Genomic DNA, 14554 nt, shown 5'->3' with positions numbered 1-14554 from the left:
GGCTCAATATTTAAAAACGACAAGTGGGGACAAGACACTAACAGTAACCCAGAGAATCCCACACTTCAACATGCACAACACGCAGATAATCGTGACTGTGACGAGTGAAATTCTCAGCAGAAGTGGACAGACTACCCAAAGTCCATACAGAAGAGTTTGTATCTCATACAACTATATATCTCATATACGTATATATATATATATATATATATGAGATACAGATATGAGGCAGCAAATAAAACACTATATTGCTTACAGTAGGTGTGCACCTGCTTGTCCTGAATTTCTTCTAAACTTATGGGTCACAATTTTATACTAGTTTTTGGAACATTTCTGTGAGAGTTAAATTGAAGTTCAAACCGTAGATAAATCAAATACAATTTTGGATGAAAAATCACAACACCTATTGACTCCAAATGTATTGGATAGTTCTCTGGACAATTTTATGCTTTAAACAACATCTTCACTACCGCGCTAATGTTAGATGCCATGCTAACATCTATTGCACTAAACTAAGAATAGATGTAGGGAACAGCATGTCTGAACTGTGCACTGTTAAAGGCAGTACCAAACACCATCACTCAGCATGAAGCTATGCAGCCAGGCGTAATATTAGATTGGCTATTTTGGACTTGATCAACCCCTTAAAACACAAAAACCAGTGTGAGCCTACGTTGGCAGAAGTTATTATTTCTGTTTTTAACCTACTCAGTACATCTCAGAATGCTCTGTTTGAGATGGTTGTATGGATATCTATGATTTTCAACAAATTTCAACCTTTAATAATAACTTGGAAGGCATTGTTCTAGAACAAAATAAGATAAATCTATTGTTGGTTGGGTGAATTTCTTACTCTCATAAGTATATGACATATTCAATTAGATTTACAACTGTAATTAAATAAAACTGCAGCTAACAATGATGTGTAAAGCCTTTAGTCATGGGACTAGAACTATTTTAGGGAGGTGTGATATTCCCTACACTCCTCGGAGGAGGCTCTCTGGCCCTTAACCTCAGATAGGCAGCGACTACACTCACATATCTGAGAATAACATGAGAGACAGCTGCATGATTTTCACATCAACAGGGATGACATCTACTGTTGTAGCTGATCAGTTCAAATGACACTGATGTTGACCTATTTCAAAAGTAAAGTCACACCAAGTCAGAAAAAAAAAAACATTCTAAGATACTAAGGTCTATTCCTGTGAATTGCAACTGAATTATTTCATTAAGCACAAAGGGCAAGGTAAGTTAATACATTAGACATATGTAGTCAATTCGCCATTTTTTTAGCCATGAATATGTCCTTATGAACATAGCTTGTTTGTGTCCTATGAGGATTTACAGTTTGTTTGTGAGAGGCTTGTTTCTTGAGAAAGTGACTGTGACATGAGGTAAGAACTTGTTTACGCCTAACTCCAAACTATGCCAGCCAGCATGGTGGCATTGCCAATGGACAAGGATCAGTGCTGTTCCATTACTGTAGAACTGGGTGAAAGTTGACTTTGTTGACATTATTAGGGAATCTTCTCTAGAGGGGTATATAGCCCCCCACCACCACCATTTGACTGCGAAGCAGTGGAACCATAGCTGTAGCCACAGGTGGGCCTGGCTGAGCCAGGGCATACCCAAATTGGACCAAGGCCCACCAAATCACCCAGAGCTAATTCCCCAAGTGCAAGTTTAAGTATTTGGACACTAAAAGTTGTGCTCTGTCTTTAGCCGACACTGGAGGTGTTTTATTCTGAATATTTGAGGTAAGACCATTAAGACAATGATTTGTTTGTGACAGCCAGAGGGCGGGGCTAATACTACACGTCATGACAAAGAACATGCTTCTCATTGGTCATCACTTTTATTTAGCCAATCAGAAGCCAGAGTTATCTGTCCATCATTCCGTTCTGCAGCCAGTATGGTCACATTCCCTCTTACAGGGGGTTGTTAAGATGCAGCGCTGAGAGCAGCAGGTCAGTGCTGAAACACTGGGAACTTACACCCCCTCTTGTGCCCACCGACTTAAGCCCAGGCCCCAACAAATGTCCATTTCTGACAGCACCAATGAGTTGAGTTATCTGGGGAAAAGGAGTGCCACATAGTAAATTGGGGATGAGTTAGAGTGTTGTTTGTAATCCAAAGCTAATCGCTTAACATTAGCTATCAAATCCTCAGAGATAGCTGTAACATCTTGTGTAAAGAACAGAAGCTGTTATAGCAGCAAAGGGGCAAAACTAGCTCTTCAAACTCTTACTTTCCAAAGAACAGTTGGACATTGTCATTCAGACAATCCATTTAAAGGTTAAATCATTCGAGAGTATCAGTAGCTAACATGCCGGAAGCACTGAAGAATGGGAAGTAAGCTCTATAATTTCAGAACAAGTGAGGTGAGATTGCTTTGTGTTAAACACAAAGCTCTGGTACACGTGTGTGTGTGTGTGTGTGTTTCTGACGAAGAACACCTGTTGCAGAGCAGTGCTGAATGTGTACACTCACCTGACAGGTTCCACAAGCTACTTTCCACCATCTTGACTAGGAGCTGAGTTACTAAACCTCGTCAAACCAGAAGAACACTAACTTCATTTGTCTGTGCACACACACAGCTGACGTGACAAAGAGCACAGAAACATCCGCTTACTGAAACACAGCTCCATGAAAGTGTTTGTCTGACCACTTGACCTTACACTGCACAAAAAAAGAAGAAAAAAGGCATCTTGGCTACAGACACTTGACTACTTCTTAAATATAATTCAAACATTTCATGTTTATTGGAACTATATATTGAGTGATCTTGATTAATCTTCACTTGGTGTTGTAATATTCCTTGTGGTGTATTATACATGTATTTCAATTCTTTCCAAACCATTTATGTGGAAATGTGTTGTCTCCTAAACTTACTTGAATTATGACTCAGTGTAAGTAAAAGTGCTCAAAGAAGTAAAAAACCAGGCCCTCTACAGAACTACAGGGGAACTCCTGAGCACACCCAGCATTGCTCAGTGGTGGAGCTGTAGATTTGATCTCTGTTCTCTTATTATCAGGATCTTTTTGAGCACTGTGACACCAGCCCTGGAGGTGAACCAACAGAATGCAAACAGAATGAAAATTAAATACTTATTCTCTGTGAATGAGTAAGTTTCACAAGTACAAGAACAAATTATCATTAATTATGGAAATATAATGTAAATTAAGCAGCAGGAGCAACATAATAAACAGTCATCAAATATTCCTGCCCAGAAATGGAAGATGGCAGAAATAAAATGCATGACATTCATTACTGTACACTGTCCAAATCAATACAAAATCCCAGAACAACACTGGTGAACAGCCAACTAAGCTGAAGGGCTTTGGCCTGGATAAATCTGGCCTTATCATAGTCAGAGATCATTTAAATGCTTGGTGAGGTAATTAATTTAAAACATAATCAGCAGAAGTAAGAGCTTTTACATACAATGTCATGAGAACTCAATTAGGACATGCTTCAATTGTTCACATCCAGGCTCAGCATCATTCTGTTAACAATGAATGTCAAACCATTTTCACATTGGTCACTTGAGAGCCTGACCTGACCTTAACCCCAATCAAAGTCATTTGGGAAGCACTGGAGATGACTCTCTAGACTAATTTGACTCTCTTGTCGTCAATACAAGACCTTGGCCAACAATGTAATGCAACTCTTAATGGGAATAAATGTTGTGATGTAAGTGACGTTGTGCATAAGCTCTATTCAAAGGAATGCTACAAATAATTTGTCCCAAAACTGAAGCTAACACTGATCCAATAAAATATTAGAGTATGCAATGTTTTGGGTTTTTTTTGGCAAGGGAGTGTATATTATTACAAACTATGGAATTACAGTCTTTACATTTTATGAGACTTTGTATTTGAACACTTCACTGCCCTGCACTGTAAGAAATATGAAACCTCCACTCCCTAAAGCACCGGAAACAATATGATGCACTTTTAATCTACAGCCAGCCAATCAAAACACAGCACTCCTTCTATTCAGATGATTTGACCTTTTGCACCAATACAGAGGCTTGAAACCATGGTCTAGACGTACAGCAGTAAGTCTGCATCTACATAAGCCCCATTAACTCAAAGATACATTTGTACATCAAGTGTACTTCATTTGTAAATCAAATATACAGATAACATGAGCAATATTAGTAAAGTAGTAATTCACCAACCATTTGGGAGTCAAAAGGAGAGGAAGGTAGAGGGAAAAAAAAGGGAAGAGCAAGATTGAGTGTGTTTTTGAGAGTGAAGAAAGAGAGGAGAGGAAGAGAAAGGTAAAGAGAGAGAGAGAAAGAGAAAGTGTGTGTGGGAGACAGAGAGAGTGTGTGTGTGAGAGAGAGAGACAGAGAAACCATAAAAACTACAGCTGACATTTTTGGAACTTTAAGCATCTCTGTGTGAAATACAGCCAAAGTCCCTGTAGTAGCTCAGGTAATTGTAGACGAGCAATTTGAACACCTGTCTCTAGGTTAAAACACACTAGAGTTGACCCTAAAAGAAAGTGAGTTCAGAGCCAAAATTCAAATGAGTGTGTTGGGGGTGGGGAGCTTTTTTTTGGGGAAGCAGGGTGTAAGACCTGAAACAGCCCTGACAGAGAGGAGAGGGGGATGCATGGCTTTTTTTTAACTCGTGGAAAGCACAGCAGTGAGCTTTTTAAATACAGTTACCTCCTGAGGATCAGCGGCTGAATTAGAAACATGAGGTGGACATTTGAGAAGCTTCTCTTTACTTAAGAGCTTGCCTATGGCCTTTGTAGAATAAGAGCTTTGCCGGTAATGTGATTTCCTGTTTATGGGACTGGTCGGAATTTAATTTAATTGTCAAAAAATAAACATTTTTACAGGGATTTTCATCTCTGTTTTTGGGATCATATGTACTAAAAAATATATCATAGCTGCCCAAAACAAAACATGGATCTCCCAAACTGTAACTTCACAGGAAAAGTTTACTTTTAATGCAATTTAATGTAAAGAGTTTCATGATTTTGGGGTCATTTTAGAGCATATATATTTGCCCCTTTATCATGGCGCTTTACAATGTGTATAAAGCAGCTGACGTGTTCCAATTAAGTAGAAAATGAAGCTCAGCATAAATAATTATAAATAGATTTATAAATGTTAAATACAGATATAAAACATAAATAGAAAGTTGTGATTTTCGTGATGTAAAATACAAAACAGTATAATGTATTGCATGGAAATTAAGCGTATCTCTAAATCAAGGAAATAAAGATATGGACAATAGTAACCTTTAAAACCTAAAAATAACAAACTTCCCTGCTCTTCACTACGCCAGATTTTAAAATAGAAACTGAAATGGTTTTGTGGGTTATTTTTTAAGCTTTGTCAGATAAGGAAACAATGGCAGGAGTGAAAAACTGCTTAGAAAAAGGAGGGAAACTCCCTGCTCAGTGGGGTTCTAGCACCCTTCCCTCACAGTGGGGTTTCCTTCCAAAACACTCCAACCTCCAGGCTCACAGCTAAGCTGATCAAAATCTACAATCCCTTGCTTCATTTAAAGTCTAACCGTAGAAGAACACCTCTTCCACCTCCATGGCTTTGAATTGATGAAAGCTAATGGTGTCCAGTTAAAGACACTGATTATAAACAAATCTAACTGGAATCCTTTGTGATCAATCATTATTTGCTAAATTAGCATTGACAGATTTCCTTTACCATTTTATTATAGAACCCAAAGCCCAATCCCCTCCCAGACAAAGGCAAACACGTGCTTCTTTATTTAATGTCACAGTTTATCTGTCAAAACACTTCTAAAGTTAAACCTGCTCTAACACGGCTATAAATTAATGAAAATGAGTGTCAACCAATTAACAAAATGGCCTGCATCATTTTAATGTGTTTTTTATATAGTTTTATCACAGGATCCAGATCTAGACAGATCCAAAATCTTGGCTTCCTATGAAGAGTTCCTTTCTTATTAATGTCCAGTGGAAATGAAACATAGCTCTGTATATCCTGCTTCTTCATCTAAATTCACTTTTCTAAATTCAATCCAACATCAAAGGCACTGCTTGCCAAAGAACTTGCTTTTGAATTTGTGAGAATGTGGTAGTGGTTAGCATGATAACTCATTCTGGGCCACTTTCACTGATTCTCTGTCAATGAACATTACAAATGTTAAGCAATAACAACAACAACAACAATCCAGGGTGTGATTCCAGGTAGGCTTCAGACCCACCGTGACCCTGAACCGGATAAGCATTTACAGACAATGAATAAATGAATGAATAAGTGAATAAAAAAACCTTTAGTATTTTATCACAGAATCTTCGGCTGATGGCGTTACTGCTTTCATTTTTTACGTTTTTCCTCTGAAACACTCACTTCCTAAAAGACCCCTTTCTTGCTAAAGTTAACTGGAATTGAAACCATAACTAAGTGTATCCTTCTTCTTTCCGTAAACTCCAACATGTAAAAAAAATTTAAATTAATTAAATAAATTGGGATAAGGTGAGGTGAGGTGGGGGGCTTGATTAATTTTAATGCTAAGTTGTAATCTTTACTGATAATAAATGTAAATGAGTAAGAATGATTTATCTAGGTTATATCATACTAAGTTAGACTGGTTATTCATTCATTTTCAGCAACAAACATGTCATTTACAACCAAGACTAAGTGCTGGGGACTGGAACAAATACTTTAAACTTTAAGAAATGAAGTCAAATCAAAACATGCCTGGTCTCTGAAAAGATGTTAATGCTTGGTCTGACAGGAGGATGTTCATGAAAGGGTTTATGGTTGTATTTGTGTTGTTTATTGTTGTTTTGGTGTATATTCATTGTACATCTGTTTTCTATTTAATCTGATGAAAAATAATTGTTTGCACTGAGTGATTTTTCTGATTTTGTGTAATTAGGAGCCTGGACTAACCAAACACAGTTTGGACTGGACAGGATTTTACAGTAAGCTGTTTTCAGAGTACATATTTAGAAAGTGTTTGGGGACATGTCCAGAGCATTCCCAATTTAAATTACATCTGTATTTATTACTGAATCCCGGTCCCTCATCATCATCACGTTAATGATGTTTTATTCTGAAGATCCAATCCACCAGGTAAAGGCCCTTTCCTTGCTATTACTATTACTTGAAAACACTAAAGCGTACACAAACAGAACATGTCAACGTACACAAACACAGCGTACCCTGCTGCGTCCATGCTGTTTACATGTAGACAAAGAAATCAAAAGGGCTTTTGTCCATAAGTATCAGGTGGCCATGTGTACACACAAGAGTTCATCAGGATGTTAAATATGCTAATTCCCAACCCTTATGGTGCAATGATTACTTTGGGAAAGTCCAAGCCAAGTGACAAAGTGATGTTTGTGTGTGTTCTGAGGGGGTCGGATGGTGTCACAATCTGACACCCCCACCTCCCTTCAGTCAGTTCCTGGGCAGTTGACACCTCCAGTAGGGATGATTATCCCACTAGAAGGCTCCTCACAGCAGGCTAACACACTGCCCTGTGAAATTTCTACCCTCCAGTCGTTTTCATGGCTTCTCTGAGAGGGGTTCATAAGCGGACCACTCCAAATGGTGAGGAGAGCAAAGGCACATGGGAACAAGTATTTTAAAAGCGAGTAAAAACAAATCTGGGTCTCTGAACTTTGACCTTTAAGGCTGTTTCTGTCCAGACATGATTCGAGGCCTAGCAGCAGTGCTAGTGTGAGTGCTTAATCACTGTCCATAAAGGCACACAACTGCTAACCAGAGGTCACAAATATACAGCTGGAGGTATATACACAGTGCAATGGAAGTGCTAACATCAGTGTTTTTTTTTCAGCACAGGGAAACCTGTACAACCACTCTGCCTTAGTCTGAAACGAGCAAGAAGCAGATAATGCTATCAGGGGTTTTACAGATCCTTTTGAACATTGCTACAAAACAGGGCTTAACCTAAACGTGCGTTTAGAAAGATTGAAGAACAGGCGGAGTGATGTTGTCATTAACACGAGTCAAATGAGGGTCAGTGACTAAGTCCATGTGTCCACAAGGCAGACTCCCCAGCAGCTGTTCTACAGAAATTATGTGAAATGGATACTGTGTGAAAACTTCATTTGCCTTCTGTCATTCTGCTCTGAAGGCACACGCTCTTAAAAAACAAAACAAAATGCTTGTGAATGTCTTAATGGTTAGAGAATTGGGATTGGGGGGTGCTGGTTCAATCCCCAGGTCCACCAGGAAAATGGAGGGTGGGGGAGTGAAGGACGAGCACTGTCTCATTCCTCAGCATCCATGACAGAACGCCCTTGAGCAAGTTACCTAACCCCCAAATGCTCCCCAGGGGTCTAGGCTGGCTACCTGCTGATCTGGGTGTGTTCACCTCCTCTAATCACTAGTGTGTGTGTGTGTGTGTGTTCACGCCATTTGTGTTTTTATACTGCTCTACAATGACCATAAAGTATTATTTAACTTAACTTAAATGTATTTTTAACATCAGTGAATCTCCCTCAATCTCAGTGCCACAAATCTCAACAGTGATGTGCGAAGAGGGGCCATCATACCATCTTGGACAGCCAGCAAAATTATGTTCTCTAAGGCCCCTTTCAGACATTCATGTTAACCCAGGACTTTTCTGGACATCACCTTGAAGAGCCGTGTGTCTGAATGCAAACGTCCAGATCGATTGTAACGGACAACAGCACGATTTTGTCCTGCCAGTCCCCTAGTACAAAGTGCTGGTAATATCAGAGTGAGCTCATGTGTGAATAGAGAATACCATTAGAGCATAATGAATTGATGCTGTGCCTCCTGCACATGCTACACAGGCCCTGCCCCATGTCTAAACCATGCAGAATATTTCCTCCTTTAAGAACACATCTGACATTGAGAATCTCTACATGTAACATGTGTGGAAAAGACAACTCAGGAAACTGGCTTAGGACACTTGGCCTCAGACAGCTGAGGCATATTCTGAAACTTCTCTGTGACTGGGACCTCTTTTAGACCGGTGCACCACTCAGGAGCCATGGAAACTGTTCCGAAATCAAAAGAAAAGAAGAAAATATATATTCAAAGTACTTTGGGACCATTTCTATTGAATCAGCTCAGACCCTATAAAGGTTGAACAGAAAGGGAGTACTGTTATGAAACAGGCCTCCATTAAACCTGCTCCATCCGGTATAGTTTGATCAGATAAACAACACGTATACAACCTCTGAGACGACTCTGCACTGAAAACACTGTCTTACAAAAGAGCTTGCACAATTAAATACTGCTGACCCACCAAGGAGACGGGAGGGGGATTAGCATAATCCAACAACAATGGTGACCATGCTGGAGGCTGAGGGGAAGGCAGTAGACACTACATTTAGTCTCTGCATTTAATCATTGATTGATGTATCCGGTTGAATTCTATAAGAAATAGGTACAGTTACATCTCAATTCACCATAATGTTAAATAATGCCCATCGATTATATACCATTACACTAACACAATCTGTACTCTACAGGGAAATCTTTAACAACGTTTTATCATGTAATAAACAGTGCTAAACTCCTAAATGTTAAAAAATAAAATAAAAAGGCACATGGCTTCCCCCTAGTTTATATAAGGTTTTAAGCTAAATTTCAGTTATAAAAAAAGTGCATTATACCATTTAAACAATGCCACACCATAATTGGACATTAATAAAAATTATTTTATTCACAGATTTGTTTTTAAAAAAACATCAAAGATAAACAGAACTTATCATAAAAATATTTTGTAAACAAGGTGAATGTTATCTTATTATTTTCCACAAAAAAAAACAAAACAAAACAACAATCAATCTCCACAAAAAGATCAAAGGGAGAGGCTCAATTAATCTGACTAATGAGACAGGGTTGATGTGGCGACTAACACAATTTAATTCACTACTAATGTATTAATATATTAATGGCAAATCACTTAATTTAACGTAATTATTGTTTGTTTATTTTATTATTTGTAGTATTATTATCAAAACAGGCCAAGAATGAAAAACAAACAAACAAACACTAGAAGACCTCAAAGAGGAAAGCAGTTGGAGGAGAAACCCTTTCAGTCATTGTGGAGACACCACAGCTCAAGAATGAATGGAGTAATGCAGGATGAGTAGCCAAGCTGAAACACTGGCACTGATCACAGGGAGTTTCTCACTGCAGTGAAGCGGCCTCATTGTGGAGAACTGAAGGGAAAGCACTGTAAAGAGCAGACGATTATGCTATAAATATACTCTGAGATAGCATAATGTAATTGGAAAGACATGTTAAGCATGCAGCAAGACTAGGTCCGCTGACATTACGCTTTTAACTTTACCATTAGGTCACTGAGTCTGTGCAATTATCTCCTGACAGCTTTTGTAGACTTCAACCAGGCAACTGAGTCTTGGCTTTGAACTCTGGAGGGAAAATGAAGCACAATGGCCATAAGAATGCCTGCATGTCACTGGTTCCAGTGAAAGATATTATCATCTTACTTCGTGTTGTATATTTTTAAATACAGTTTTTCAATTCCAATCTTTCACTGGAATAGCCTTCACTATTTTGGGAAGGCTTTATTCTAAAAATGGCACACTGTTGTTTTGAATTTGATTGCTATCCGCCAGGAACATGACTAAGATCATGTACCGATGTTGGAGTATTTGTTCTCCACACCATTACCCCAGAGAACACAGTTTGACAGATTCACAGCCCAATTCTGGGAGGATTCATACCCCCTAGCCAATACATGACTTTGGGCATGGTACGCTTTATTTCAGGCACTGCTGTTTGCTGTAGAGATTAAACCAGCTATGTGTACGCTAAGGAATGCTTGTCACTGTAGCCTTAGCTATATTCACAAATTAGAAAATACTGTCTGGGTCATACACTTTATTTGCTCTTTATAAGAAATACACACCTGGAACAGAGGAACAACACTGGCAACCCCATTCGGATTTGATGAGTCTTTAATCAGAATGCAGAGGTAGTATATGATTCTATGCTGAAATGAGACACAAGCAAATGTAAATTAGCAAACGCCAGTCAGTAACACTGCATGTACTGTATTAAATGGGTCACAAACACAAGGAGATTCTTTACCATGTAAATCGCCTCATTGATAACAATATCTTTGATCTTGCTCATTTCAATGAAGGCCGTGCTCTCCCGCCCCGAGGCGTACGAAGACGACAGCTGGACTCCCAAAGAGCCGATAACGAGAAGGGTTTCCTGATCCACTTTTACAAAGTGAATGTGCGCTATCATTCCAGCCAGTGTCACAATTATGGCACCTGACAAGACGGCGGTGTTCTAAAACATATTAAACAACAGTAAACTCTTGTAAAATAGAATAAAAGACTGTTGTGAACTGCATGTTTAACCATTTGAAGATCCCTGCTCATCCAACACTCATTCCAGAATCAATATTTATCAATACACTTTGTCATGCTTTATTGTAGTGACTGCCTCTAGTTGTCTGGGAACGTCTGGGGGACTTTTCACCCACTTTAGACATGGTGTTCCAGAGTGCCCAGGTCTACTAGCGACACTTCATTGGGTGCAATGTAAAAAGCTAATTTTTTAAATGAGAATAATCAAGAAATATCATCCTGTACAGGCTAGGGATGTTTTGGGCCTGAACTGCCCTCTGGTGGATAACAGCAGCCTTGAATAATCGAGATACATGCCAAAGGCATTTGGGAAAATTGTAGTGATTCTAGGTACATTTCTAGGTAAGTAAAGAAACAAATAAGCAGAATATTTTGCTTCAAAAACATATCAATCGAATATTTAGCATTATTTATTTGCTCTATTTACATAATGCATTTTGCCACGTCCCGTGCTACTTAAAGAATAAAGAGTTAAAACAAAAGTATAAATACATAAATAAAAGAATACTGATGAGTAAAGACAAGGACTCTCACGGCCGATCCACTGGCCTCTCCAGCAAAAATGCAACTGGCAGAAGTGCCATGATGCGCTAGGTGTTTTTGTTTTAAAGGCCACAAGGAGGTGGCACTGTGGACCCACCCAGAAGAATGAGAATTTGGCTTGTGTAGCAGCAATTATAACTGACTTTATGAACTAAGCCACTTGAAGCCAGTGTCCATCTGAAACAAACAAGCCCACAATCAGCTTATGAGAGGAGCACAAATGTAGGCTGGACAAGAAGAGCCAGAGCTCCAATTTAATGCAATGAGGGGGAAAAAAGTCTAAATAAGTGGATTCAAACAATTTTATTTTTACATCTATGGCATTTGCGAGAAGCTCTTATCCAGAGTGACGTACAACTCAGTTCTATTGTATTTCAGTGGTAGGAATCTTACCAAAAATCACTTTTGGCACAATGTAATGTTCTTACCCAAGCTGAGAATTATACACATTTGTGTGTTACAAGGGAGGGCACTAGTGTTATCCGTTATGCTATTCAGACCAACGCAGATTGGTGGCAACTTGTCTGAACATGGTAATTATTTGTGGAGTCTAATCAGGGGTGATTAAGAGAAGAAATCACCAAACTCAGATTCTCTCAGATGCCAGATTCTCATTCTCCAAGAACATAAATTATAACTGACCCTGATTGAACTGACCATGCTGCAATAACATATACCAGGCATCTTTTAATAAAAGGCCCAGTTCAGTTTCATTTCAGTTTCAATTAATCAAACAGGAGGCATCAAGCCTGTGCTCTCAGTGACGGTGGTGCTTAGGCTACATTTATGAGAAAAAGCTGGCTACAAGAAACGATAGAAAGCAAACAGACAGAAAAAAAAAATAAATGACAGCACATTTTTTGTCATTTAATTTTCAACAAATCAAGCTGGGTGTAGCTTCAGTGATGAAAATTAACTTGTTTGTTTAGCCTTAATAAAGTAGTCTTACTTTTGTTTTTTAAAACATTCACCAAAAACGTTTTTATATTTCACCCCTTTTTTAGCTGACATTGAATCAGCACAGACATATTGAATAAGTTTAGCAGCTATTCAGACTAAATGAGTTGGTCCTGCCTCTGCCCCAAGCCAGCACATGCAGCACCTGCTTCCTCATCCTCATATCACAGCCCTACTGCCTTTACTGAGACTAGTGAGCAGCACTGAGTTGAGTGAATTGTCAGGTGCAGAGGCTCAGTGGGAATTTCTTGTAATATTATTTTCAAAATCAAAAACACAGATCATTATGCCTTTAATGCTGGTCTGGTACTGGTTCAGTGGGTCACCCAGAGAATGCCAGTTGTTTCAAATAGTAAACTGAAAATGGCAGATTTTTAAAGAATAGTTTAGGACTTTTATTCTACAGGAGTAAAATTAAATTAATCACACTTCTGTAACTGCTTCAGGGTTGTAACCCTTGTCGGGGTTGGGGTGGGTCACTGTGAACAAGGCAGGAACGTGTGCAGTCTTCTTCATTTTCCACAGCTGTTTATGATGCTATTCATCTTTAATTCCTTTTATATGTGTAGACATTTCACATAGCCCATCCACCTACTAACATTTGTTATTTGAGTGTGGGAGGAAGCTGGAGCAACAAACTCCTCACAGTGACCTAGTGACACCAGATGAGGTTCAAGCCCAGAATCTTGGGACTTTGGAGCTCTGCAGCAGAGACACAAACTCTAGTATTAAAGTAATTTTAATTATTATTATTGCTATATTATTCCAAAGCCATATTGAACCTCAAAGACACAATAAATAGAGAATTTTAATTCACTGCTTGAAGACAAACTTGGGGCTGATGTTTTTAGATGAGAATCGATTCTCAAAAATATATCAGAATCATTGATATTTCAATGTCAGTCTGGAGAGTTAGACCACAACAACATTTTACACAGAAATATAAAATAACAAAATATACAAAGTTTAATAAAACAATGCTAGAAAAGCAACTGTTTACATCCTTCACACTGCATGGTGTTGAAAGCGAAGTACAGCCCTGTTTTAGTGAAAACAACCCATTCTCTCTGATCGAGCGTAACTCACCTCAGTGATAAAGAAAACTGCGTACGCGACTAACCACACGGAGCAGGTGTAAATCATCACCTTCCGCAGTGACACCTTCGGAGTGCTGACAGTGAACTCCCTACAAAATGGGGTGTAATTCTGACAATTTAGCGAAATTGGTTTTCCATTTATATCTGTGTACTCTCCCTCTTCAGCCATGTTGGCTTTAGCGAATGCTAGCGCAGCTCCAGTCCCAAATCAAAGGGTATGTACCAAACGGCTTCCTGGTCCCTACGTAGTGCACTATGTAGACCTCGAAATACGGTGTCTGCAGTCAAATAGGTCATTATATGTCGATCAGAGAGAATTATATTTTTATTTAGATATAACCTGCACGTATTAGGTGCAATATTTTTGTGTATAACGTACAGTTTAATAACCTCTAAAGTACACTTCATAGGCAACAAGGGGCAAAATATATGTTCACCCAAGCATAAACAAACCGTCAGAGAGAGTTATCAGAGCCGGTTTCTGAAGACGTCCCATTAACAGCAAAGTGTCCTTAACATTCACGTTTATTACTGAACATTCACGCACTACACAGCCGCACAGTTAAAACTCCACACGACGATATGAATTAAC

At 38.9% G+C, this 14554-nt stretch overlaps 1 protein-coding gene across 1 annotated transcript; it reads right to left on the bottom strand.

Annotated features, from left to right (window-relative positions):
• Positions 1 to 9661: 9661 nt before the first annotated feature.
• On the bottom strand, positions 9662 to 14174 carry pigh (phosphatidylinositol glycan anchor biosynthesis, class H). The gene is made up of 5 exons (XM_066677527.1): positions 13952 to 14174; positions 11076 to 11285; positions 10894 to 10977; positions 10312 to 10393; positions 9662 to 10194 (listed from the first exon to the last, which is right to left on the bottom strand). Exons 1-4 carry the CDS (start codon positions 14129 to 14131, stop codon positions 10319 to 10321), a joined length of 549 nt encoding a protein of 182 aa, XP_066533624.1. The 5' UTR covers positions 14132 to 14174; the 3' UTR covers positions 9662 to 10194; positions 10312 to 10318.
• Positions 14175 to 14554: the final 380 nt, after the last annotated feature.

The sequence above is a fragment of the Hoplias malabaricus genome, chromosome 7 (assembly GCF_029633855.1).
Source record: "Hoplias malabaricus isolate fHopMal1 chromosome 7, fHopMal1.hap1, whole genome shotgun sequence".
NCBI classification, from domain to species: Eukaryota; Metazoa; Chordata; class Actinopteri; order Characiformes; family Erythrinidae; genus Hoplias; species Hoplias malabaricus.
This window is presented reverse-complemented; position numbering and strand designations above follow the sequence as displayed.